The sequence below is a fragment of the Pan troglodytes genome, chromosome 3 (genome assembly GCF_028858775.2).
Source record: "Pan troglodytes isolate AG18354 chromosome 3, NHGRI_mPanTro3-v2.0_pri, whole genome shotgun sequence".
Lineage (NCBI taxonomy): Eukaryota > Metazoa > Chordata > Mammalia > Primates > Hominidae > Pan > Pan troglodytes.
Window position 1 is genome coordinate 73,812,215 of NC_072401.2, and position 27,553 is coordinate 73,839,767.

A 27,553-nucleotide genomic window follows, 5' to 3' on the forward strand; every position below is an offset into this window, starting at 1 on the left:
ATTTCCCCCTTGCTGTTCTCATAATGGTGAGTTCTCACAAGCTGATGGTTTGAGTGTGTGGTACTGCCCTCTTTGTGCTTGTGCTCTCTCTCTCTCTCTCTGCTGCCACCATGTGAGATGTGCCTTGCTTCCCCTTCACCTTCCGCCATGATTGTAAGTTTCCTGAGGCCTCCCCAGCCATGTGGAACTGCGAGTCAATTAAACCTCCTTTCTTTATAAACTACCCAGTCTTAGGTAGTATCTTTATAGCAATGTGAGAAACAACTAATGCAGGTACTTAGATATATGTGCCTAGAATTCAGAAAAAAAAGGCAGAAACTGAAGAGATAAATTCTGAAGTTAACAAGAGAGTAAGTAGAGATGAACTAAGACCCTAGGATACTCCATTTAAAAGTTGAGAAGATATTTCACAATCATGTGAATAAACCTAACACTACTGCACTGTACAATTAAAAATGGGTAAAATGATAATTTGTATGGTATGTTTACCACAAAAAAAACCCTCATCAAATGAAAAAAAAGTCAGGAAATATTGGTAAATACGGTAAAAGAAACTGAAAAACCAGTAAGAAGAACCAGGATGGTTTGGTACTGGGGAGGCAAAATTAAGAATATGGTTTTTTTTGTTTTTGTTTTTGTTTTGAGACAGAGTCTTGCTCTGTCTTGCCCAGGCTGGAGTGCAGTGGCACCATCTCAGCTCACTGTGGCCTCTGTCTCCTGGATTCAAGCAATTCTCCTGTCTCAGCCTCCCGAATAGCTGGGACTGCAAGCGTGTGCCACCGCACCCAGCTAATTTTGTATTTTTAGTAGAGATGGGGTTTTACCATGTTGGCCAGGCTGGTCTCGAACTCCTGACCTCAGGTGATCCACCTACCTCGGACTCCCAAAGTGCTGAGATTACAGGTGTGAGCCACCACACCTGGCCATTTTTTGTTTGTTAGTTTTTGTCTTTTTGAGACAGGGTTTTGCTTTTGGCACCCAGGCTGGAGTGCAATGGTGCAACCTCAGCTCACTGCAACCTCCACCTCCCGGGTTCAAGCAATTCTCCTGCCTCAGCCTCCCGAGTAGCTGGGATTACAGGCACCTGCCACCACACCTGGCTACTTTTTGTGTTCTTAGTAGAGACGGGGTTTCACAATGTTGGCTAGGCTGGTCTAGAACGCCTGACCTCAGGTGATCCGCCTGCCTTGGCCTCCCAAAGTGTTGGTATTACAGGTGTAAGCCACCACGCCTGGCTAAAGAAAATCTTTTTTAAAGAATGGAAAAATCAGTATGTCAAATGCTGCTGAGAAATGGAGTAAACAGAAGACTGATGGTGATCCATCAGATTTGACAACATGAGGACTGTTTCACTGGAGTAATGGGAATTTAAGCATGACTGCAGTAGTTCAAGAAAGGTGGGTGTTAAGGGGGAGATGACATGAGTTAGATAACTCTTTTCTGGGAATTTTTGCTATAAAGGGTACAAAAATGGAATGGTAGGGCCTGGGAAGGTTTTAAAATGGGAGATTAAAAATGGGAGGTATATATGCAAGTGAGAACAAGCCAATAGAGCAAAAATGACTCAGGAATGTGGGTTTTTTTTTTTTTTTTAATTTGAGACAGGGTATCTCACTCTGTGTTCAGGCTAGAGTGCAGTAGCACAATCACAGCTCACTGCAGCCTCAACTTCCTGGGCTCAAGTGGTGCTCCCACGTCAGCCTCCCAAATAGCTGGGGCTACAGGTGAACGCCATCATGCCCAGCTAATTTTTTAAAAATTTTCTGGATGAGATCTCCCTATGTTGCCGAGGCTGGTCTCGAACTCCTGGGCTCAAGTGATCCTCCTGCCTCAGCCTCCCAAAGTGCTGGAATTATAGGCTGAGCCACCATACCTGACAGAAGTCTTTCCAGTAGAAGAGATGGCTACTGATCACAACTAGACAGAATGGCTAAAGGGTAGAGATGGTTCATGTCCTAATAGGAAGAAAGAAAATTAGTTGGATAGAGAACACGTTGATAGATTTGGAGAGTGAGAAATTTCTTTTCTATTGTTTCCCTTGTCTCATAGAAAAAAAAGAAACAAAGTGAGAGAAGCATAGAAGGTCTGAATAAAGAGAAGAATACTTGTTGGGGAGAGGTAAAGTGTGAATTGACCAGAACAGTGTATAAGGATTGCCACACAGTGCTGCGGGCCTTTGATTTTCAGGGCCATAAATTTAAAGTAAAAAGAGTCAGTAGGTATAGATGCAAGCAGCTGGATGTTTTTCAGATCAGAAGGATAAGAATTTAGGGGATGTGCAAGGACAATGATGTCTATGCTAAAGAAAGTGAGGGTGATGGGCTGGGAGTGGTGGCTCACACCTGTAATCCCAGCACTTTGGGAGGCCAAGGCGGGTGGATCATGAGGTCAAGAGATTGAGACCATCCTGGCCAACATGGTGAAACCCCATCTCTACTAAAAATACAAAAATTAGCTGGGTGTGGTGGTGCGCATCTGTAGTCCCAGCTACTCGGGAGGCTGAGGCAGAAGAATCGCTTGAACCCAGGAGATGGAGGCTGCAGTGAGCCGAGATCATGCCACTGCACTCCAGCCTGGCAACAGAGTGACACCCCGTCTCTAAATAAATAAACATTAAAAAAAAGTGAGGGTGATGAAATTATAGATAAGTGATAGATGATAGAATCAATTGTCTAAAGAACCTAGTGGAGCTTCGCAAGAACAAAAAACCAAACACCGCATATTCTCACTCATAGGTGGGAATTGAACAATGAGATCACATGGACACAGGAAGGGGAATATCACACTCTGGGGACTGTGGTGGGGTGGGGGGAGGGGGCAGGGATAGCATTGGGAGATATACCTAATGCTAGATGACGAGTTAGTGGGTGCAGCGCACCAGCATGGCACATGTATACATATGTAACTAACCTGCACAGTGTGCACATGTACCCTAAAACTTAAAGTATAATAAAAAATTAAAAAAAAAAAAAAGAACCTAGTGGAGTCAAAGAAATGTTGGTATGTTCATAATCAAAACAGTAACCTAGAAAGAGGGGTGAGTAGGATGCTAGAAATTGGGACTGTGGAGGTGACGACAAGATCTAAAGCAGTGTTCTTCAAAACTATATGTTAAGTCCCATTAGTGGGTCATGAAATCAATTTGATGGATCAGCCTCTTAAATTAACATTATTAACCCTGCTGAACATAACAGTCTTCTAGGGGACCTTAAAAACACACAAACAAACAAAACCACCATCATGTCATTCTCAGTCACATGGAAGGAACTGGAGGACATTGTTAATTAAGTGAAATAAGTGAGAAACAGAAAGTTAAACACTGCATGTTCTCACTTGTATGTATAAGCTAAAAAAAAGATCTCACAGAAGTAAAAAGTAGAATAGAGGATGCTAGAGGCTGGGAAGGATAGGGGGAAGGGAGCAATAGGGAGACATTTGCTAAAGGATACAAAATTATAGCTAGATAGGAAGAAGTTCCTAGTATTCTCTACCACTGCAGGGTGACTATAGTTAATATATGGCTTCAAATGTCTAGGAAGAGGATACTGAATGTTCTCAACACAAAATGATAAATGAGATGATGGATATGCTAATTACAATGATTAGATCACAATATATGTATTGAAACATCACTACGTACCTCATAAATATGTACATTATATGTCAATTTTAAGTTTAAAAATTTTTAAAAGACCATACTTCAATTGCAGAATTTCTGATATATTTGGTCTGGTGTAGGGGTTCAGACATCAGTTTTTCATTAAAATTCTCCAGATAACTACAATATGCAGGTATAGTCAATAACCATTGGCCCAAGAAGATACTGATATAAAAAGGCTGATAATAGAACTAATGGTAGAAAGATAGTAAGCCACTTGCTAAAGTCTTCTAAGAATTAGGGAGAGAAGTATGAGATCACTTGTATGATGAATTACAATAAGGTACGGCAACAAGTGTCATAGTCTAATGGGAGTCAATGTGCTCAACAAAGAGCATTTGCAAGTGAGAAGAGAGTATATTCATATGCACACACGTTTAACCATTTTGTGGACGGATAACAGAAATAAACTTTGGCTTCATTTATTATTATTTTGAACTAAATGGAAATAAAAGTCAGTTAAGAAAGGTGCCTGGCACCTATGTTCAGGGATTTGTCCATATCCCACCATGATAAAGTTTGATTTGAATAAACTTTACTTAATTTTAGAATTAAGAGTATCCCTAATATAAAATTATAAAAACCTTATTTGTAAGAAAGAGAAAATAAATAGGCTAGAAAGTTTATTGGCAAATCTAGGTCAAGCTCCATAATTTAAAATTATTTAAAACAAAATCAAAAACATCTATAAAAGGTCAGAACATTCAGTATTTTAAGATAAAACTGTTTTTCAAAACAATATCATGGTTATGAAAACAACATTTGGCAGGCTATACATTTTTAAATTATAGAAAACATTAAAAATAAAATATCTAACAAAATATGTCTTGCTGTTGCTTTTGGGGAAAAGGTGGGGACAAATATTTTTTATTTTATTTACATATATTTATTAAAAGATTTCCATATGGTATTGCAAACAGTCCCATGTCTCTTGTATTTTGCTATAATATATGAATTCACACAAAGGAGATGGGATACATAAAATTACAAAGGTGGTAGAAAAGCAAACCAGCCCACATCCTAATACACACTAAAAAGGGCATAATTCAGATATATAAGCCATATTAGTTTTAGAAAAAGAGCACTGCCCACCCCTAGGTATACACACACACACACACTTCACTTTATTAAACCACAAGAGGAAACAAAATATATCATAAGTAACTGATCATTCACTTTCCTATGTTAGTTTTTATGTTTTTCAATCATAATGAAATATATTAAGAACAGATTTTCTTCACGATTGATTTTTGTATCTGATATTCTTTTTTGTACTTCTGTTGTTTCATTAACATAGGTATACACCCAAATTCTTTAAAATTACAACTTTGAAAATTAATTGTAAAAAGCTGTTTTCCATGTATATTACACAGTTCGGCGTTAAAAATGGCATTTTGGGGAACTGGTAAATTATAACACACAGGCTTAGAAGAAAAAGAGTGGTATCACTGAATGTATATTGGAATTTAACAAAACGTTTTACTGTATTTACCCCATATACTTTTCTTTTTTTTTTTCTGAGACAGAGTGTTACTCTGTCACCCAGGCTGGAGTGCAATGGCATGATCTTGGCTCACCGCAGCCTCCACCTCCCGGGTTCAAGCAATTCTCCTGCCTCAGCCTCCCAAGCAGCTGGGATTACAGGTGCCCGCCACCAAGCCCAGATAATTTTTGTATTTTTAGTAGAGATGGGGTTTCACCACATTGCTCAGGCTGGTCTCAAACTCCTGACCTTAGGAAATCCACTCGCCTCGGCCTCCCAAAGTGCTGGGATTACAGGCGTGAGCCACTGCACCCGGCCTACCCCATATACTTTTATACTTTGAAACCTTAGATTAATACACCGAGGAATTTTATTTCCTAGAAAAATGTCCCAAATTTCTGTTCTATTGTTTTATACAAAACTCTGCATATAGCTTTTAGTTTGCTTTTGATAGAATTTGTGTTACATAGAGTCCATATGATGACAGTTAACATTTTACATAATATATAAATGTATCTTTCTCATCATAGTTCTTCTAGATGGCAATAACACGTTATATATGGTAGTTATTTTACCAAGACCTCTGCTATTATAAGACTAGACCTGAATATATTCCCCTTGACAACAGACAGTAGATCTATGAATAATTTTAAGAAGAAAAAGTTAAGCATGACAGCATAGCATCAAAGTTGATAATTCTTTGTGAATACATTAAGATATGGTCTAAACATAGGCATGACAACTAAAAACAAGTACTGTAAGAATATTTACATACATATATCATGGCTTATTAATAAACAGATTATTAAAGAATAATGTGAATACATTATATTAATTCACAGTATAAACATACTTTTAGTAATTTAATTCATGAATAATAAAAATATAGATACATTAGGCACTATTAATACATATTCTTGTTCTGTCATATATATGAAAATATACATATAGATATAGTTCTTTTAAACCAAACTTTTTAACATATTCACTGATTTAAGTAAAAGTTGACAGAGGTAGAATTTGTGTCCATGTTCATGATTTTCAGCAACAAGTACTTCAAATATTTCATTACTGTTCTGTTATTTTAAAAATCCACATAGGAACTCATTGAAAGCCATTATTCTGAAAGGGAGGAAATTGAAAGGTGGGTTAAGAGAAAAATGATAAAGTTATTCAACATATTCATAAAAAACTGAAATTCAATAATGTTATAAATGAAATTATAGAATCTAATAAAACTCTGTGCCCCACATCCAGTTATATTTAAGAAGTACTGTTCTACTTCTTAAAGTTCAAGTACTGTTTTATTCATTGTACTTTATTTTATTTATTTATTTATTTAGAGATAGGGTCTTGCCGTGTTGCCCAGGCTGGAGTGCAGTGGCGTGATCATAGCTCACTGCAGTCTTGATCTCCCGTACTCAAGTGATCCTTCTGCCTCAGCCTCCAGGCAGGTGCACATCACCATGCCTGGCTCATTTTTTTGGTATTTAGTATAGATGAGGTCTTACGATGTTGTTTAGGCTAGTCTCAGACTCCTGAGCTCAAGTGATCCTCTCACTTTGGCCTCCCAAAATGCTGGGATTACAGGTGTGAGCTACCCTGCCTGGCTTATACTTTTGTTTAAAAAAGTGATTTTTGTTTCCTTATTTATATATCTCTGTATTTTATGTTTCCTCAGTGAGTCTGTGTGATACTGCATTATAACAAGAAACACAGGCTGGGTGCAGTGGCTCATGCCTGTAATCCCGGCACTTTGGGAGGCTGAGGCAGGAGGATCGCTTGAACCCAGGAGTTCAGGACCAGTCTGGACAACATAGTGAGACCCAGTATCTATAAAAAAATACAAAAATTAGCTGGGTATGGTGGCACACACCTGTAGTCCCAGCTACTCAGGAGGCCAAGGTGGGAGACTGCTTGAGCCCAGGAGTTCAAGGCTACAGTGAACTCTGATGGCACACTGCACCTCTCCAGTCTGGGCAACAGAGCGAGACCGCGAGACCTTGTCTCTAAAACAAAACAAAACAAAACAAAACACACACACAGAAATATGGTCATATGTTCCATAATGATATTTTGGTCAATGACAGACTGCATAAAAGACTGTGGTCCCATAAGATTATAACAGAACTGAAAACTTCCTATTGCTTAGTATTTACTATGCTATGCTTTTAATCATTATTTTAAAGTGTACTCTTACTCATTAAAAAATAAATGTTGACTATAAAGCAGCCTCAGGCAGGTCCTTCAGGAAGTATTCCGGAAGAAGGCACTGTTATCACAGGAGATGGCAGCTCCGTAAATGTTATTGCCCCTGAATACCTTTCAGTGGGGCACCATGTAGAGGCAGGAGACAGTGATATTGATGATCCTGACTCTATGTGGGCCTAGGATAATGTGTGTGTTTGTGTCATTGCTTTTAGAAAAACACTTTAAAAAGTAAAACAAAAGTTTATAAAGGAAAAAAGTTACAGTAAGCTAAGGTTAATTTATTATTGGAGAAAATTAAAACAATAAATTTTTTGTAGCTAAGTATACAGTGTTTATAAAGTCTATAGCAGTGAACAGGAATGTCCTAGGCCTTCACGTTCACTCACCATGCACTCACTGACTCACCCAGAGCAACTTCCAGTCCTGCAAGCTCCATTTGTGGTAAGTCTCCTATATAGGTGTACCATTTATTATCTTTTAAACCGTATTTTTACTGTATGTTTTCTCTGTTTAGATGCACAAATACCATTGTGTTACAACTGCCTACAGTATTCAGTACAGTAACATGCTGTACAGATATATCTGTACAGATTTAGCCTAGGAGCAAGAGGCTATACCATATAGCCTGGGTATGCAGTAGGCTATATACCATCTAGGTTTGTGTAGGTACATACATTCTATGACATTTGCACAATATCATGTAAAACAAATTTCTCAGAACATATTCCCTGTTGTTAAGCAATGCATGACTGTGTATATTGGGTCTCTGCCCCTGGTTCTTGGCCCACAGCTCCTTGTAATCTCCAGAGTGATAATTTTGTCTTTTGCAAGCTAATGAGATGACTGGTGGCTAGAGGCCACTAAATAGCTTCAGGATGGGAGCTGATCACCACAAAGACCAATGCATGATTAGAGAACTGGGCCACTGGCCCCACACCTCAACCTCCAAAAAGAGGAGAGGGGCTGAAGGTTGAATTGATCATGAATGGCTAATGATTTAATCGATCATATCTACTTAGTGATACCTGCATAAAACCTCCAAAAACTGGGTTCAGGAACCTTTCAGATAGCTGAACACTTGGTGATGCTTACAGGGTGGCGCGCCTTGAGAGGGCACAGAAGCTTTGAGCTGCTTTCCTGATAATTTGCCCTATGCATCCCTTCCACTTGCCTGTTAATCTGTATCCTTTATAATAGCCTTTTCAATAAGCAGGTAAATGTAAAATGTTTCCCTGAGTTCTGTGAGCTGCTCTAGCAAATTAATAGAATGTGATGAGGGGGCTGTGGAAACCTCTTCAGTCAGAAGCACAGATCACAACCTGGGACTTGCTATTGGCATCTGAAGTCAAGGGGAAGGGATTTGTGGGATTGGGCTCTTGATCTGTGGGATCTGACACTATCTCCAGGCAGATAATGTCAGAATTGAGTCAAATGTTAAAATTGAGATCAATTGATGTCTGCTGGAGAACACAGTGTCTGAAGTGGTATGCTGAGTGGTGTATGAGAATCGGAAAAACACTTTTGTAGGCTTTTCCTATCTCAAATAGCATGCATTAGATATGACAGTCAAAAAACAAATAATAAAAGTTGGATTGTCTATTTTAACTATCAGAGAGACACTAATCTGAGATGCCATTTTATAGTTGAGCAATTCATTTTTTTTTCCTTGAGCAATTCATTTCTGAGTGCTTGGGGAAATCCCTTAAAATTAGTTTTGGTGACAATATTTAGAAAATACGAGGGGAAATGGATTAGTAAATAACAATCTCATTAATATACCTCAAAAATTAATTGTAAATTATTACAAAGTTATAAATTATGAGTTTGTTGATGATTATAAAAGCTTTCTAATCTGCATGTACTAGAATTATTGTAATTAAAAAATGGAAAATAACGTGTTGGTGACGATGTGGAGAACAGGAACCCTCATGCATTGCTGGTGGAAATATAAAATGGTGCAGCACGTGGAAAACAGTTTGGCAGTCCCTCAAAAAGTTTAACAGAATTACCATATGACCCACCAATTCTAGTCTTAGGTATATACTAAAAGATTTGAAAACAAGGACTAAAACAGATACTTGTACACCAATGCTCAGAGCAGCATTACTCACAATAACCATATGATAGAAACAACCCAGGTGTCTTCAACTGACAAAAGGATTTTTTAAATGTGGTATATCCTACAATATGGATGAACCTGGAAAATATTATTCTAAGTGAAATAAGCCAGATACAAAAGAACACATGTATGATTTCACTTATATGAAAATGTAAAATAGGCAAATTCATACAGACCAGAAAAGTAGATCTGAAGTTACTAGGAGCTGGGAAGGTTAAGGTCTGGGGATTGGAGAGTGATTGTTTAATGGGTACAGAATTTCTGTTTGGGGAGATAAAAAAATCTTAGAATTAGATAGTGGTGATGGGTGTGGTGGCATGCCTGTAGTCCCAGCTACTCAGGAGGCTGAGGCGGGAGGATTGCTTGAGCTCAGGAGAGTTTGAGGTTTCAGTGAGCTATCACCATGCCACATCCTTCCAGCCTGGGTGACAGAGTGAGACCCTGGCTCTAAAAACAAAACAAAACAAAACAAAAACGCAGTGTCTAATTCATCACAGTTTCAGGGACTGCAGGAATCTATGTTCCATATCAGTAGTTCTTAAAGTGCAGTCTGGGGATCCCTGAGAATCCCCAATACTTTCAGAGACTCTACAAGGTCAAGCCTATTTTCATAAAACCAAGGAATTATTTGCCTTTCACTCTTATTTTCTTACAGGTCTACAGTTGAGTTTTCCAGAGCTACATGATGTCAAGAGACAGGCAGTAAATATTTTAGATTTGTGGGACATGGGGTCTGTCAAAACTACTCAACTCTGCCACTGTAGTAAAGCAGTCTTAGACAATCTGTTAACAAATGGGTGTGGCTGTGCTCCAATAAAGCTTAATTTACACAAATAGGCAGTGGTATGGATTTGGCTTGCAGATCCTAGTTTACCAACCAACCCCTGATCTAAACTGCAGCTGTGAATCAAACATGAGAAAATGTTTGTGTCACATTCTTACAATCCTTTGTAACAAGAAGGTGAACCACCATCTGATCACATGAAAATAACACAGCAATTCAAGAAGGACACAGTGACTACAGTGAACACTGAGAAGTGGTCCTCAAAGTGAAAGAGAAAAATAAATGCCTTAATCAAACACAAAAGCAGAAGCAGAGCAATCAGGAATCATTTAAACCAAGGCCCTACAAACTTGAGGGCATCAGTACGTCAAAGAATAGCACATAACTAATGTTCACAATGAGGATTCTGAGTCAGAGGAAATGTTTAATTATCTTCTATATATTTCTATCAAAAGAGGCAAAGAAATGTATCAATTTAAACAAGACTGGCATAACTATTTCTGTCAATGAGTATGCATTTTCCACAGTCACTACCTGTCAAAGCCTGGGTCTGACTCATGTTTCTTTCCCACTCATTCCCATCTCCAGTGAATCAGCACATCCCTTTGATCCTTCCTCAGTCAAATGCATCCTGGCACTTTACAACTACTTTGGAAAACAGTTTACCATATCTCCTAGAGCTTGAACATACACATATCCAGTGATCCATCAATTTCACTTCTAAGTATAACCATAGCACTATTTGTAATAGCCCAAACTGGAAACTGCCAAGTGCTTATGAACAGAAGGAGGAGTAATTGGATTGTAGTAAGTTTCCATAATGGCATTCCATACACAGCAACAAGAGTGAACAATCTACAAATACACACAACAATATGGATGGATCTCACAAATGTATTGTTGAGAAAAAGAAGCCAGGAACATGATTTCATTTATAAAATGTCTAAAAGTAAGCAAAAAGAAATCTACACTTTTAACAGTCAGGACAGTTACTGTTAGACCAGGGCTTATGACTGACGCCAAAGAGAAGTTAGTTTTGTTTTGTTTTTGTTTTGTTTTTTTGAGATGGGGTTTTGCTTTGTTGTCCAGACTGGATTTGAACTGGGCTCAAGTAGTCCTGCAACCTCAGTCTCCTGTGCCAGGCTTTATATTTTATTTTTTTGGATGGAGTCTCACTCTGTCACCCAAGCTGGAGTGCAGTGGCGCGATCTGGGCTCACTGCCACTTCTGCCTCCTGGGTTCAAGCAATTCTCCTGCCTCCACATCCCAAGTAGCTAAGACTACAGGTGCGTGCCACCATGCCCAGCTAATTTTTCTGTTTTTAGTAGAGATGGGGTTTCACCATGTTGGCCAGGCTGGTCTTGAACTCCTGACCTCAAGTGATCCACCCGCCTCGGCCTCCCAAAGTGCTGGGATTACAGAGGTGTGAGCCACTGCGCCTGGCCTATTTTGTTTTTTTGATTTTCATGCAGGTTACCTGGATGTGTTCAATTTGTTCATTGAAAAAATTCATTGAACTATGTATCTATGATATGGTACCTTTCTGTATATATATCATAGTTTACTTTAAAAATTATGTCCTAGCTTTCAATGTTATTATACTAATCCTGAACTATTATACTCCTCATTTCATACCACTTACTGGTCTCTCTACCTCTAGTTCCTATCCTTTCCAATATGGTTCAAACACATTTGTGAAATTAATCTACCAGAAACAGTTATTTCAGCTTGACCCTTCCCTTGTACCCATCCTATACACAGGAGGACTGACGTTCACGTTCCTTTTGACTTACAGAATAAAGTCTACAATCTCTAATTTAGCTTCACATTCAATATAATACTCTATATATCCCACTCTACCTTCCAAACCTCTCTCCCTCATTATTCCCCCACAGCCTGCCCTTCCTGCCAGGTTACTACTGTACCATGTGTACTACTGTTTCTATGCTTTGTCTACATTTTTACTACCTATTATTTGTAGCCTGAATTTAGCCCTTCATCAAATAATATCCTGTGATAGCTCATATTGTCATTTAATGTTATGCTGTAGATGTCTTTTCTTTTTAAATTCAGGTATAATTTATATACGATAAAATGCATGGACCAGCCTGTAGTCCCAGCTACTCAAGAGGCTGAGGTGGGAGGACTGCTTGAGCCCAGGAGTTTGAGGCCAGCCCAGGCAAGATAGTGAGAACTCTTTTTTTTTTTTGGAGATAGCTGCTTGCTTTGTCATGCAGACTGGACTGTAATAGTGCAATCACCGTTCACTGCAGCCTCAACCTTCCGGGCTCAAGCCATCCCCCTGCCTCAGTATCCTCCCCCACCTCCCCAGCAGCTGGTACCTGGGACTACAGGTGTGTGCCACCATGCCTGGCTAATTTTTGTATTTTTTGTAGAGGTGGAGGTCTCACTGTGTTGCCCAGGCTTGTCTCAAACTCCTAGCCTTAGGTGTTCCTCCAGCCTCAGCCTCCCCAAAGTGCTGGAATAACAGGTGTGGGCCACTGTGTCTGGCCGAGACCCCATCTCTTAAAAAAAAAAAAAAGCATACACTGTAAATGGTCAGTTTTATGAATTTTTACAATTGTATATACCCACATAACTACTATCACCAAGATATAGAACTTTTCCATTACTCCAGGAAGTTCTCCTGAACGCCTTACCAGGCAATCTCCCCTTTCCTGATGCAGAAAACTACTTTCTGAATTTTTACAACCACAGATTAGTTTTGCCTGTCCTTGGTGTTACATACATACCTTTCTGATAATTACACATTTCTATGTTCAGGAGAATGTGAAGGAGACCTCAGAGTGGAACTAAGGGGTGGTGTAGCAAGACCATGTCGACGCATCTCTTGGATTGCTCGTTCTCTGTTAGTAAAGATCAAACAAGAGAGATATATTCAAGCACCAGGAAAAATCAAAAAGTGGCAAACAAATATAAGAGTTATTAGCTAATTTGTAATAAATTACTTAGTATTACTATTAAATTTAAATCCTATGTCTTTGTACAATTTTTAAGTAGTGGATAAAATATTTCAATTAAAAAATTAAATATATATATATAGTGAGGAGCATTTTGCTTCTAAGGTATTATTTTAATGACCTAATTGCTTTGAACAATCTCTTATAGTGCATATTCTTTTAATGGAAATCTTTTATCCGCTACTTAAAAATCATACAAAGACATAGGATTTAAATTTAATAGTAATACTGATATACTAATTATACTAATTATATATATACTAATATACTATATACTATACCATATAACTAATACTAATATACTAATTATATAATATATAATATATGTAACATATATTATAAAATATACAATATATAACATATAATATGTAAAATACATATTATAAATATATAACATACAATATATTATATAATATTTATAATTGCTTTGAACAATCTTATAGTACATTTTAATTAAAATCTTTTATCCACTACTTATAATATATATTATATATATTACATTATATATCATATATTATATAATATATAAATACTATATATTATATGAGATGTCTATGTATTATATAATGCATTATATATTATGTAATATATAAATATACTATATAAAATACAATATACTATATATAATATATTATATACTATATATGATATACTATATATGATATAATATATATTACATATAATATATAGTATATTATATATATTATGTGATATATATTATATTAGTATATTATATATTATATGTATTATATATTATATATTACTATGTTATATTAATTATAATACATGGTATATATAGTGAAAATAAATAGGATACCAACTGAACACACAGATAGATAGACACACACAAAAACTAGATGACAAGATGTTAAACTCAAAAAGGCTAATGGTGACTATGGAGGGTAGAACTTACAGATAAATTTAATTTTCTTCTTTATACTTAAAAAAATTATAACAAACCTGTTTAATGTGTTCTTAAAAATTAAATGCCGACATGCTAGACCCTTCTGTGGGATTTGGTTCTAGTAACCACCCTTAGCTTGCATGACACTACATCTTCTGGTTCTCTTTCTACCTAGATGATCTCTCCTTAGCTCTGTTACTGGATCCTTTTCTCCTGCCTATACTTTGATGTTCCCCATAGCTAGGGTTACTAATTCTCTCTCTTTTTTTTTGTGACAGGGACTTGCTCTATTGCCCAGGCTCAAGTGCAGTGGTACAATCATAGCTCAAACTCCTGGGCTCAAGCGATCCTCCCGCCTCATCCTCCTGAGGAGCTGGGACTACAGGTGCACACTTTCATGGCCAGCTAATTTTTAAAATGTTTTTAGAGATAGGGGTCATACTATGTTGCCTAGGCTGGTCTTGAACTCCTGGCCTCAAGCGATCCTCCTGCCTCAGCCTCCTGAGGAGCTGGGACTACAGCTGTGCACCTTCATGCCCAGCTAATTTTTAGAATGTTTTTAGAGATAGGGGTCACACTATATTGCCCAGGCTGGTCTTAAATTCCTGGCCTCAAGTGATCCTCCTGCCTCAGCCTCCCAAAGTGCTGGGATTACAGGCACGAACCACCATGCCAGGCCTACCATATCGTCTTGCACATATATCTAGCCCTCTTCCGTCTTCCTGTCTCAAAACTCCCAAAAGTCAGATTGGAAAGAATCCTATTTTCTCCATCATACTTTCCTTCCCTGTGTCTGGGTATGCCCCCACCAAGAATGGGGATTATGTTGCCATCTCCTTTGTGGGCTATTCATAGTCTCTGGCCTAGACTCTTAAAGAACTTGAGTTCTTCAGTACCTGAGATTTCTAATTAGTTCAGTGCTTCTCAAGATTTCTTCAGTACTACTCTCCCAAAGGAACTTTTCTAGACTTTTTCCTCCCCAGATTATCCCTCCATCCCATGAAATTTTAATACACTGCTTATGTCCTGTGGCCCTTTGGAGGGACATAAACCATTCTACTAACTTATACAACCTAAAATTTTTTTGCTACCTCTATCCCCTACCCCCAAGAAACAATTTTTTCCCTTGGAGGATGGTGGGTAATACTGCACCGATGAGAATGTATGATGTAGGTGGATAGTAAAGAGCAAGAAAGACATGGTCATGAGGCTCAAGGTTTCGTTGAGGCAAGGAACAAGGGGAGGAACTGTGGGGAAGTCTATAAGCCTGGGCAATAGAGAGCTTGATTTAGGACTTTTGATTTGCAGAGAATTTAAGTTATCCTTAAGAAATGGAAATCATTATATATGTACAGTTTAGTACATTCAGAAACTAGATCTTCTAAATTACAAGAAATTATCAATCCTGCTTTCATGTCACTGCTGCTACCTACGGCTTACTTTTTTGTTGGTTGGTTTGTTTTTTGAGACAGGGTTTCACTGTTACTCAGGCTGGAGGGCAGTGGCACGATCACAGCTCATTGCAGCCTCAACCTCCTGAGCTCAATCAATCCTCCCACTTCGGCTTCCTGAGTAGCTGGGACTACAGGCACCCATCACCATGCCCCAGCTAATTTTCAAAAATTTTTTTGTAGAGATGGTGTTTTGCCATGTTGCTCACGCTGATTTCAAATTCGTGGGCTCAAGTAAATCCACCTGCCTTGGCCTCCCAAAGTGCTGGGATTGCAGGCATGAGCCACCAAGCCAGGCCTTTATGAAATCGTAAATATTGATTTCATAGCAAATTGTCACTATACTTCAAATAGCACATCACTATAAAGTTTTGATGTAAATAGGTAAGAATAACTCAAAAACTGATCTAACACGCAATTTGGCCACTAATTGAGAATGAAATCTCAGGAATGCAGATGTCTATGGTATTAATATAGTAGGAAAGAGTAATGGAAGACAAGTAACTTGGCAACTGATTTTCAAGTTAGACTTCGATTTAAAGCAGGTCTCATTCCGGGTTTGTAACACCTGGGGATTAAATTTTTCAACGTAAAGCAAATGAACCAAAATATGAGTGAATATGAAAATTACCAAGCTGTAGGGAATACATTGAAGAGGTTAAGGGTACAGGTTTTAGAATTAAAATCTGTTTGGTTTCCTACCACTTACTATTTATGTGATCTCAGTTTCCTATAATGTAGGCATAATAATAGATTGTTGGTGGGATTCATCAGACACTTATATAGTGTCTGGTCCACATTTGTTAACTGCTGTTACTATCTTCAAATCATTACCTTTATTATGATTTGTATGTGGAACATCCTACTTGAACCATACATTTTGGAGCTCTTATAGGGATTGTTGTTGCTTCTCTATACTCTTTGAAATACTTTTGGGCTCTAATTTTGTCCTGCGGAATGCTATAGGAAATATTTATCCAATACTTCCTATTTTACCTTATTTTTCAGATTATTAAACAATTTTATTCAATAAATATTTATATAGCATCCGCTATGTAATACTTGCTATTTTAGTTACTGTAGAGCTATTATCTTCCCCAACACTTGTTGCCTTTTTTAAAAGGAAGAATTACCAAAGAAATGTACTTTATGTATTAGCTTTTTAAAAAGTTTGTTATTTGTAAGCCATATTAAATACTTTCTGAAGTACAATAGAGAACACATAAAAACATTGTCAAATGTAAAAAAAATTTGTCTTACCGTTCGTATCTTTCAGTTGAGATCTGCCTTTTCAGAGCATCATAATCTGTTTGTAACTGTGCCACTTTAGCTCGAAGCATGGTGTTTTCCCGGCTTTGACTAGTTCTTAAAAACAAATTAAAAAATCAAGAAATAAATGTTCCGTTTTGTAGAGTCAGGTGCTGTGGGTTTTTTAAATTAATAAAGAGAAGATCAAGACCTTTCAACAAGAATTCTCTAAACTTCTAGAGCTTTTATCACATTTTGTTTTTCATTCATTTAGTTTATTTATGAAACATTTACTGAACATCTATTATGTGCTAAGCACTAAAGCAATGCTAGGGATACAAATTTGAATGAGACATAAATGGTAACACCAAGATGTAAAGTGTCTTCATTGGCTCTTTCTTGACTCTTGCCTTGGAAAGAGAAATATTAATATTTTTAATACCTTTCAAAAGCTCATTCTTCCATGTGTACTCTACTCTGGGTTTCCTTCCCTCTTCCTACAAATATGTCTAAATCCTTCTATTCTAAAAATATGACATAATCAGTCTCTCCCAAAGTAATCAATATACGTATGTGGGTAAAATCTCATAGCCTTTTTAGAGTCCTTTTTCCTAATCTACAGCATAAGACACAGCCACCTCTTCTTCTCCTGAGAACACTTTCTCCTTCACTGACTCCTCTGTCCATTCCTCAACTGTAGGCGCTTTCCTAACGTTTTCTCTTCTCATTACTCCCACGGTACAACCTCTGTAGTGAAGATATACAGGTCTGCACCTCCCAACATGATGTTTCTCCCGAGTCAGTCTCCTAAATTTCCAAAAGCAGCAGATGTATAAGCCAAATATTTTGGTTTCGGGACAGCGTCTCGCTCTGTCGCCCAGGATGGAGTGCAGTGGTGCAATCTCGGCTCACTGCAACCTCCACCTCCTGGGTTCAAGTGATTCTCACGCTTCAGCCTCCTGAGTAGCTGGGACTACAGGTGTGTGCCACCACGCCTGGCTTTTTTTTTTTTGTATTTTTAGTATAGACGGGGTTTCACCATCTTGCCCAGGCTAGTCTCAAACTCCTGAGCTCAGGCAATCTACCCGCCTTGGCCTCCCAAAGTGCTGGGATTACAGGTGTGAGCCACTGCACCTGGCCTATCTTTCATACTCTTAACCTTTCCTCCACTTCAAAAAAATTAAAAAACTATCCTTCACAAGCAATTGTCTTTGCATAAGTTGACTTAAGACACTTACAATTTGCTTTCAGAAAGGGTTAACTTCTCCTTAAGTAGCTGGATTTCTGTATCCTTCTCGTGGGAGGTTAAGTGAGAATGAAATTCTTTATCTCTGTTTGTAGCCAACAATGATTCGAGGTTTTTAACTGTATGTCTCTCATTTGACAGTTGTTTTTTCAGTAGGTCTGACTCTGACTTTACATTTTCTAATTCCACCACAACCTACGTGAAAAACAAAGTAAGATTACTTCAGTACAATTTTAAACTTACTCTGAAAAAATTATTTATCTGACAATATAGCTCTGTGGAACTATTCACCTATCACTTGTTTCATTTTGGGTATGGGTTAAAGATTATGAACTGTTTCTTTAAGTATAAGAAAGACACTTTATTTTCAAAATAATCTTTGCTATTTTTACTATGGGCTTATTTGGCTATAGGATCTACTCAAATCCTCAAATAATTTTTAGTCATGGTACCTTATCAAGAGACGGTCATTAAGATAAAACCACAAGGGCAATGAGACCCTTCTGGTTGAATATGCTTACTCTGACTACATAATCAAGCCAGTATTATAGCTTCTCAGTACTTGAAAATAAAGATACTACTAGATGAGTGAAAATTGAAAACATCCATGTTTGAAAACAAACACTAGGTTATTTAAAGTAATGCCTCCATTTGGGAAAGGTAAATTCTAGCTAAATAGACTTGTTTAATTAAGATTTAAACACCTTGAGATTTTTATCGGGAAAAATATTCTACTTCGGAAGCACTGAACTGTTCAATCCTTCATTCAAGTCTTACTTTTTTTTTTTTGAGACAAGGTCTCACTCTGTTGCCCAAGCTGGAGTGCAGTGGCACAATCTCTGCTTACTGCGGCCTCGACATCCTGGGCTCAAGTGAACCTTCCCCGCCTCAGCCTCCCGAGTAGCTGGGACTATAGGCACATGCCACATGCCTGACTAATTCTTTGTATTTTTTGTAGAGACGGGGTTTTGCCATGCTATCCAGGCTGGTTTCAAACTCCTGAGCTCAAGCAATCTGCCTGACTCGACTTCCCAAAGTGTTGGGATTACGGGTGTAAGCTATCGTACCTGGCCTCAAGTCTTACTTTTAAACAGAGAAAGAATGTATTAGGATATGCTGATTTATAATCAGAAAATTCATAATCTCCTAGATAGCCATCTATTCCAAAACACCACCCACTTTCATCACTACGTTTGCCTGAGAAATCTTGCAAAGAATCAAGCAGTCAAATCTGGTTGTCAAAATCCTGTAGTCAAAAGTAACTACTGTAGGCTGGGTGCAGTAGCTCATGCCTGTAATCCCAGAACTTTGGGAGGCCAAGGCAGGCAGATCACGTGAGGTTGGGAGTTTGAGACCAGCCTGGCCAACATGGTGAAACCCCATCTCTACTAAAAATACAAAAATTAGCCAGGTGTGTTAGCAGATGCCTGCAATCCCAGTTACTCAGGATGCTGAGGCATCCTGAGATGCCTGAGGGAGAACTGGTTGAACCCAGGAGGCGGAAGTTGTGGTGAGTTGAGATCGCACCACTGAACTCCACCAGCCTAAGCGACAGAACAAAACTCCATCACAAAAAAAAGAGTAACTACTCTAAAAGGAAACAAGTATATGCACGGTGTGGTGAATACTAAAGTAAAATAATTAGAGTAGGGCTCAATAAAACAATGTGCCAAGACAATTTATCTTTCTTACCCTCTCAAACTCAAGGTTTTTCGAATTCAATTGCTGGGTCATAATATCTTTGCCTGAATCAAGTTTAATGCAAAGTTCTCTAAGAGATGACAAGTCATTTAATACTGTTGCTTTCTCATCTTCTTGATGTCTCAGCTCTTCTTCTAATCGAGACATGGCTTTTGCCATTGATGAGATCTGAGATTCATAAGCATGATGGGCATTTAAGTGCTGAAAAAAGAAAAAGAAACAAGTAAAAAGTTAAAATAACCCAATAATTTTAAGAACTTGAATTTGTACAGCCAACAATCTCACTTTAGAAAAATATGACAGCCAATTTTTGCTTATTTTAAAATACTCTCAGGAAGCTGCCTACTATTTAAAGATGACCTATTTAATGCTTAACAATAGGAATTGTGTATAATTATTAATCATGGTAACTGAGTACCTCATGTATATATTTATATATTTGGAAATGTAAAAAAGAAAGTTATTGTATCAGGGTGTTGTGAATATGAGGGATTTTTGAGGTTGCATTAAATTTTTCCTTTAAAAATTATCTTTGTTATAATAATGCCATTTCAAGAAAAAGTAATATATATACATATCACTCCTCAACTGTCTTCAGTTAAATTCTAAATTCCAAAAATGGGGTTTACTTCAAAACTATATACCTGGATAATTTAAATTTAACTTAAATAAATAGTGAACAACTTTAATATTTTAATAACTGAAATAATGAAAAAAATTTCAAATAATGATAAATTTTTTTTTCTAGAAGAATCCACAGTTGAAATTTCTCACAATTTGAATTATGAGTAATAAATACAAACTGATATAAACTCTACTTCTAGGTTTTGGGGAGAATTCTGCATTGAAAAATAAAATTATTGCAAGAGGCTATTAAAACGGCTGGGTGGCTCACGTCTGCAACCCCGACACTCTGGGAGGCTGAGGTGGGAGGATCACTTGAGCCCAGGAGTCTGAGACCAGTCCGGGAAACATAGTGAGAACCTGTCTCTACAAAAAAATACAAAAATTAGCTGTGTGGTGGCACATGCCTATAGTCCTTGCTACTTGGGAGACTGAGGCAGGAGATCACCTGAGCCCACGAGTTCAAGGCTGCAGTGAACTGTGGTTAAGCCATTCCACTCCAGCCTGGCCGATGGTGCAAGACCCTGACTCTTAAAAAAAAACTCCACAAATCCACATTGAAAATCTAATATTGTGCTGTGAAGATTTAATCAACTTCAAAAATTGCAGAAAAGTATTTAGATTTTTTAGTGCATTAATAAAAGCTCCCCTAAACAAATATAATACTTTAGTATTGTATTGTGAAATTGGCTTATACTTTAGTAACAGCCAATTTCATATACCACATACGAACATGAACAATAATAAAGAACAAAATAATTGAAGATTAGTTGAGAACAGTTGCTGAAAAACTCTTTTGAAGGTTGAAAGGCACTCCTTTAATTAGTTATTATACTCTTCTTAACAGAAAAATTTTTAGAGATAGTGTATTAGTTCCCTAGGGCTGCCATAACCAATTACCACAAATTAGGTGTTTTAAAAAAACAAAAATTCATCCTTTCACAGTTCTGGAGGCTGGAAGTCCAAAATGTGGGTGTTAGCAGGGCTGGTTCTTCCAGAGCTTCTATGGGAGAATCTGTCCCATGCCTCTCTCCTAGCTTCTGGTGGATGCTGCCAGTGCTTGGTGTTCACTGACTTGCAGACATATCACTCCAATCTCTGCCTCCATCTTCACACAGCCTTCTCTGTACGTACTGTATCTAAATTTCCCTCATCTTTGAAGGACACCCATCATTCACTGGGTTAGGGCCTGCCTTAATCCAGCACAGCCTCATCTTAACTTGTTCACATTTGCAAAAACCCTGTTTCCAAATAAGGTCATGTTGACAGATACTGGGGATTAGGATTTCAACGTATCTTTCTGGTGGACACAATTCTCCTACCCTCTGATCCCCCAAAATTCATGTCCTTCCCATATACAAAACACATTCACTCCATCCTAACATTCTAGCATCAACTCTAAACCCAAAATCTCATCTAAGCATCATCTGAATCACATATGGGTGAGACTCTGAATATGGACCACACTGGGACAAAATTCTCCTCCATCTACAGACCTATGACACTGGAAAACAAGTAAACTGCTTCCAAAATAAAATGGTGGGATAGGCATACCATAGAAGTCCCACTGTAAAAGGGAGAAAATAAAAGGAATAAAGGAGTTACTAGTCCAAAGTAAGTCTGCAACCAAGCAGGCTGAATCCATTAGATTTCAAAACCCAAAAATAATCATTTGTGCCTTCATTCTCTGGTGCTCTGTTCTCTGAGCCAGCCAGGGCGGCCCCACCCTGTGTCCCACAGGGGCAGTGGCCTTGCCCTCTGAAACCAAGCAGACAGACAGTAGCTCCATCATCTGGACCTGTGATGTCTGGGCTTGTGGTGGTAGCCACAGCCCCACCAGCCTCTGAGTTGCCCTTGGTGGCCTTGCTGGTCTCTGAGCTACCCTTAAGAGTCATTCTGTCCTTTTCTTGAAGGTAAACTTGCAGCCAACTAGCTCTGTTGGTCTGTCTTCTGCTAGTAGGATCCCAGAAGTCCAACAACCTTCCTTCTTTTCATCCCATTTCTGTTCCTTTCAGTCAAAGCTGGAAGTGATTCTGCTGAGATGATTGATTGGATTCATGAGTCACATATCTAATCTCTTCACCAAGAGGTTTTCTAGCCATACTCTAGAGCACACTATCTGGATAGGCTAAGAATTTTCCAAAATCAAGGCCTGGTTTCTTTTTTTTTCCTTTTTTTTGAGACAAGGTCTTACTTTGTCACCCAGGCTGGAGTGCAGTGGCATGATCTTGGCTCACTGCAGCCTTGACCTCCTGGGCTCAGCCCCCCAAGTAGCTGGGACTACAGCCACATGCCACCATGTTTGGCTAATTATTTGTATTTTTTGTAGAGATGGGGTTTTGCCATGTTGTCCAGGCTGGTCTTGAACTCCTGAGCGTAGTTTTTTGGTGGACACAGGTGGATTGCTTGAGCGATCTGCCTGCCCTGACCTTCCAAAGTACTAGGATTACAGGTGTCAGCTACCACACCTGGCTTCATGTCTTGCTTTCTTTTTTGCTTTTCAGTTCCTTGCTCCATTTCTCTCTTTCCTTTCATATTTTACTGTAAGTAACAAGGAGAAACCAGGATGTCTCTTCCGCACTTTGCTTGGAAATCTCCTCAGCTAAATATCCGAGTTCATCCCTTACAAATTCTACTTTTCTCCCAACAGTAGACCGTAACTTAGCCAAGTTCTCTGTCACTTTATAACAAGTAACATCTTTTCTCAACTCTGTCTGAGACATCACCAGAGGAAACATTCATATTTCTGGCAAAATCCATCCATGACAACATATGTATTCTGTAAATAATAGAAGTTTTCTTTACAGCTCTCACCTCTTCTGAGTCTTCATCACAATTGCCTTTCATGTCCCTATTTCTACCAATGATCTCTTCAAGGCAATCTGGGCTTTTTCTGTCAAGCACTTCAAAACTCTTTCAGTCTCTACTCATTACCCAATTCCAAAGCCACTTTCATATTTTCAGGTGTTTGTTGTAGCAGCAACCCACTTTCTGGTGCTATAATCTGTATTAGTTTCCTAGGGCAGCTGTAACAAATTGCCACAAATTGTGTGGCCTAAAAAAATAGAAATTATTCTCTCACAATTCGGTAAGCTGGAAGTCCAAAATTCAGGTGTTGGCAGGTTTGGTTCCTTCTGGAGATTCTGAAGCAGAATCTGTTCTTTGCCTCTCTCCTAGTTTCTGATGGCTACTGGCAGTCCTTGACACTCCTTGACTTCTACACATATCACTCTAATCTTTGCCTCCATCTTTACGTGGTGTTCTCTCCTGTGTTTTCTGTGTCCAAATATCCATTGTCCTATAAAGACATCAGTCCATTGGTCTTAGGGTCTAACCCTAATCCGCTATGACCTCATTTTAACTTGATTCCATCTGCAAAGACACTTTTTCCAAATAAGAGACTGGGGCTCAATATATCTTTCTGGAGGCTATAATTCTATCTGCTACAGATAGTCAATACTTTCTCCTGAAAGATAAAAATTATAAAACTATACAAACAAAACAAAACAAAAATGACAATAATGGCCAACTATTGTATATCAATCTAACCCAGGGTCCCTATATTTTAACTGAACTCAAATTTTTTATTATGAGATTTTTATCAGACTGTCTTTATGACAAAATCTTATTTAAATCCACATGCAAAAAAATGATGCTGGGCTCTTATCTTATATCATTTGTAAAAATTAACTCAAAATGAAACAAAGACCTGAATATATGAGCTAAAACTATAAAACTCTTATTAGAAAACATAGGGGAAAAGCTTTATGACATTGCAGTTAACAATAATTTCTTGGATATGACACCACAAGTATAGGCATCAAAGGAAAAAAAAAACTGGACTTCATTTAAATTGAAAACTTCTGTACATCAAAAACTGTTGAAAAGGCAACCCACACAATGGGAGAAAATATTTGCAAATCACATATACACTAAGGTATTAATCTCCAGAATATGTAAAGAACTTCTACAACAACAATTTAAAACAATCTGATTAAAAAATGAACAAAGGATTTGAATAAGCATGTCTCCAAAGAAGATACACAAATCGTCAATAAACAAATGAAAAGATGCTCAACATCACTAACCATTAAGGAAATGCAAATCAGAACCACGAGATACCGCTCTATTCCCATTATGACGGCTCTTATAAAAAATAAAAAAATTACAAGTGTTGGCAAGGATATGGAGCAACTGGAACCCTCGTGCATTGCTGGTAGAAATGTAAAATGGTGTAGCACCTATGGAAAAACCACATGGCTATTCCTCAAAAAATTAAACACAGAATTATCATATGATCCAGTAATTCCACTTCTGGGTATATACCCAAAAGAACTGAAAGCAAGCACCCAAACAGATATATTTGTATACTCATGTTCATAGCAGCATTATTCACAACAGCCAAAAGGTAGAAACAAATCAAATGTCCATTGACAGAGGAATGGCTAAACAAAAATGTGGTACATACATACAATGAAATGTTATTCAGCCTTAAAAAAGGATGAAATTCTGACACATGCTACACAATATGGATGAACCTTGAGGTAAAGTAAACCTTAAGGCTAAGTGAAATCAGTCACAAAAGGACAAACATTGTGTGATTCCACCATATGAGGTATCTAGAGTAATCGAATTCATAGAGACAGAAAGCAGAATGACAAATAATGGTGATAGTTACACAACATTGTGAATGTACTAATGCCACAGAACTGTCTACTTAAAAATAGTTAAAATGGGAAATTTGATGTATGTATCTTTTACTACAAAAAAAAGTAATGGGCTTCTATGCAAATTATGAGAATGACAGAAATTTACCACTGAACTTGATTTTATCAATGTTTACGACCTCAGGTCAATAAAGTATCTTTGAGGCCGGGTGCGGTGGCTCATGCCTGTAATCCCAGCACTTTGGGAGGCTGAGGCGGGTGGATCACTCAAGGTCAGGAGTTTGAGAGCAGCCTGGCCAACACGGTGAAACCCCATCTCTACTAAAACTACAAAAAATTGGCCAGGTGTGGTGGCACACGCCTATAATCCCAGCTACTCAGGAGGCTGAGACAGAAGAATCGCTTGAACCCAGGAGGTGGGTGCAGTAAGCAAAGATCGTGCCATTGCACTCCAGCCTGGGCAACAGAGTCGGACTTCATCTCAAAAATAAATAAATAAATAAATAAATAAATAAATAAATAAATAAAGTATCTTTGAATGTTTTCTGTTTCACTAAATAACATCTTTACAAAACAAATAAATATATTACCTCTTGAATTTCTTTTTCTAATAGCTCCACTCTTTCTCGAAGATGTCTCCTCTCAGTGTCAATAGAAAGAAGTTCCAGTCGAACTGAGCTGCTTTCTCCCTCAGCTTGATGGGCTTTGACCTCCCAGTCTTCAGCACGGTTATGAAGCATCTGAAATCTATCTAACAAATCTTGATTTTCTTTTTCCTGGTTTAATCACAATAAAATTGTTTCTAAATTAGTAATTGTCACTTCCTGGAACACCTATGTCATAAACACATACATATACACAGCATTCTGTTCTAATTTAGGAAGCATTAGATATCTGTGCAGGTACCACACTAAAATCTATGGGAAAAATAGAAAAAGGCAGTAGACAAGATCTCTACTTTAAAATGTTTAATATCTAATTGTAGAGGCACATGAAAAAGTTAAAAAAAAAAAAACCTCAGTCTTAAATCCAACCTAAATAATATTTTTCACCTTGGCAGCCATTAAGCTCTCCCATCGTGACACCTCTGTTATGTATTTATGAACTCTGCTCTTCATTTCTTCTTTTTCTTGCACTGATGCTTCCAATTCCAATGAGATTTCCTACAAATCAGAAAATTAAAGACAATCTAAAATGAACACAACACCAAATAAATTTTATTTATATTCAAATAATTCCTTTGGAATTGGAGAATAAGATAGAGTAGGGCAAAAGGAAAACTGTTCCTAAGTGTTATTTTCACATATTTTTCCTGGCTGATCTTGCCTTTTAAAATATTTCAGACAGAGTCTCATTCTGTCGCCCAGACTGAAGTGCAATGGCGTGATCACAGCTCACTGCAGCCTCGACCTTCTGGGCTCAAGCAATCCTTCCACTTCAGCCCTCCGAGTAGCTGAGACCACAGGCACATGTCACCATACCAGCTAATCTTTTTTTTTAATTTTCTGAGATGAGGTCTCACTATGATGTCCAGCCTGGTCTCAAACTCCTGGGCTCAAGCAATCCTCCCACTTTGGTCTCCGAAAGTGCTGGGATTATAGGCGTGAGCTACCACGCCTGGTCTGATACTGACTTTTTAACCAACTTTATCACACATTTCCCATAATAGTCCGGATCATGTATCTGGCATTTACACTAAAGGCTAGCTATGGTCAGGGGTTGACATTAAAAAACATTCATATTTCATCAATATGCTTTATGCTGAATAATACGGAAAATAATTTTTTAAAATTGTAAGATGTTTAAAACAGTAAAATCACTGGTTTTCTCAGTACAATCTTTTAAGAAACCAGCACGAACAGAACTAACACCTTTCAGTACTTGCCATTCTAAAACACTCATTCATTTATCTACAGGTGTATTTTGGAGCCGACAGAAGCTTGCACAAATAATTAAAACCTATCCTGAGTCTTTAAAACACAGAAACTTTGCTCTGGGAGGGATGCTGATGTCCTCACCCAGTAGGGTGACAATGATTTCTGACATACAGAATTTCATGCTCCCACCTTTAGGTTTCCTTGCAACAAAGACCAAAATGGTGAGAAGACCAGTTGCACCCATTAGACACCCTGTGATATATAGCAGCATTCTAAGCTATGTGTTTTTTTTTTTTGACAGAGTCTCACGCTGTTGCCCATTTTTTTTTTTTTTTTTTTAGATGGAGTCTCACTCTGTTGCCCAGGCTAGAGTGCAGTGGCACGATCTCAGCTCACTGCAACCTCTGCCTCCAGGTTCAGGTGATTCTCCTGCCTCAGCCTTCCGAGCAGCTGGGATTACAGGCGCATGCCGCCAGGCCTGGCTAATTTTTGTATTTTTAGTAGAGATCGGGGGGTGGTTTCACAATGTTGGCCAGGCTGGTCTCGAACTCCTGACCTCAAGTGATCCACCCACCTCAGCCTCTGAAAGTGCTAAGATT

At 38.1% G+C, this 27,553-nt stretch overlaps 1 protein-coding gene across 6 annotated transcripts in view; it reads right to left on the minus strand.

Moving 5' to 3' along the window:
• Positions 1 to 4,268: 4,268 nt before the first annotated feature.
• Positions 4,269 to 27,553, minus strand: part of CEP135 (centrosomal protein 135) — a 106,321-nt gene continuing 83,036 nt past the window's right edge. For all 6 annotated transcript variants that reach the window (XM_016951704.4, XM_063808871.1, XM_016951706.4 and 3 more), the window contains 7 exons: positions 26,130 to 26,240; positions 25,668 to 25,853; positions 19,778 to 19,987; positions 18,078 to 18,280; positions 16,852 to 16,956; positions 13,009 to 13,122; positions 4,269 to 6,263 (listed from right to left, as the gene is read on the minus strand). In XM_016951704.4, coding sequence (XP_016807193.1) covers positions 13,020 to 13,122; positions 16,852 to 16,956; positions 18,078 to 18,280; positions 19,778 to 19,987; positions 25,668 to 25,853; positions 26,130 to 26,240 — 918 coding nt within the window. In that variant the 3' untranslated portion in view covers positions 4,269 to 6,263; positions 13,009 to 13,019. The remainder of the gene's footprint in view (positions 6,264 to 13,008; positions 13,123 to 16,851; positions 16,957 to 18,077; positions 18,281 to 19,777; positions 19,988 to 25,667; positions 25,854 to 26,129; positions 26,241 to 27,553) is intronic.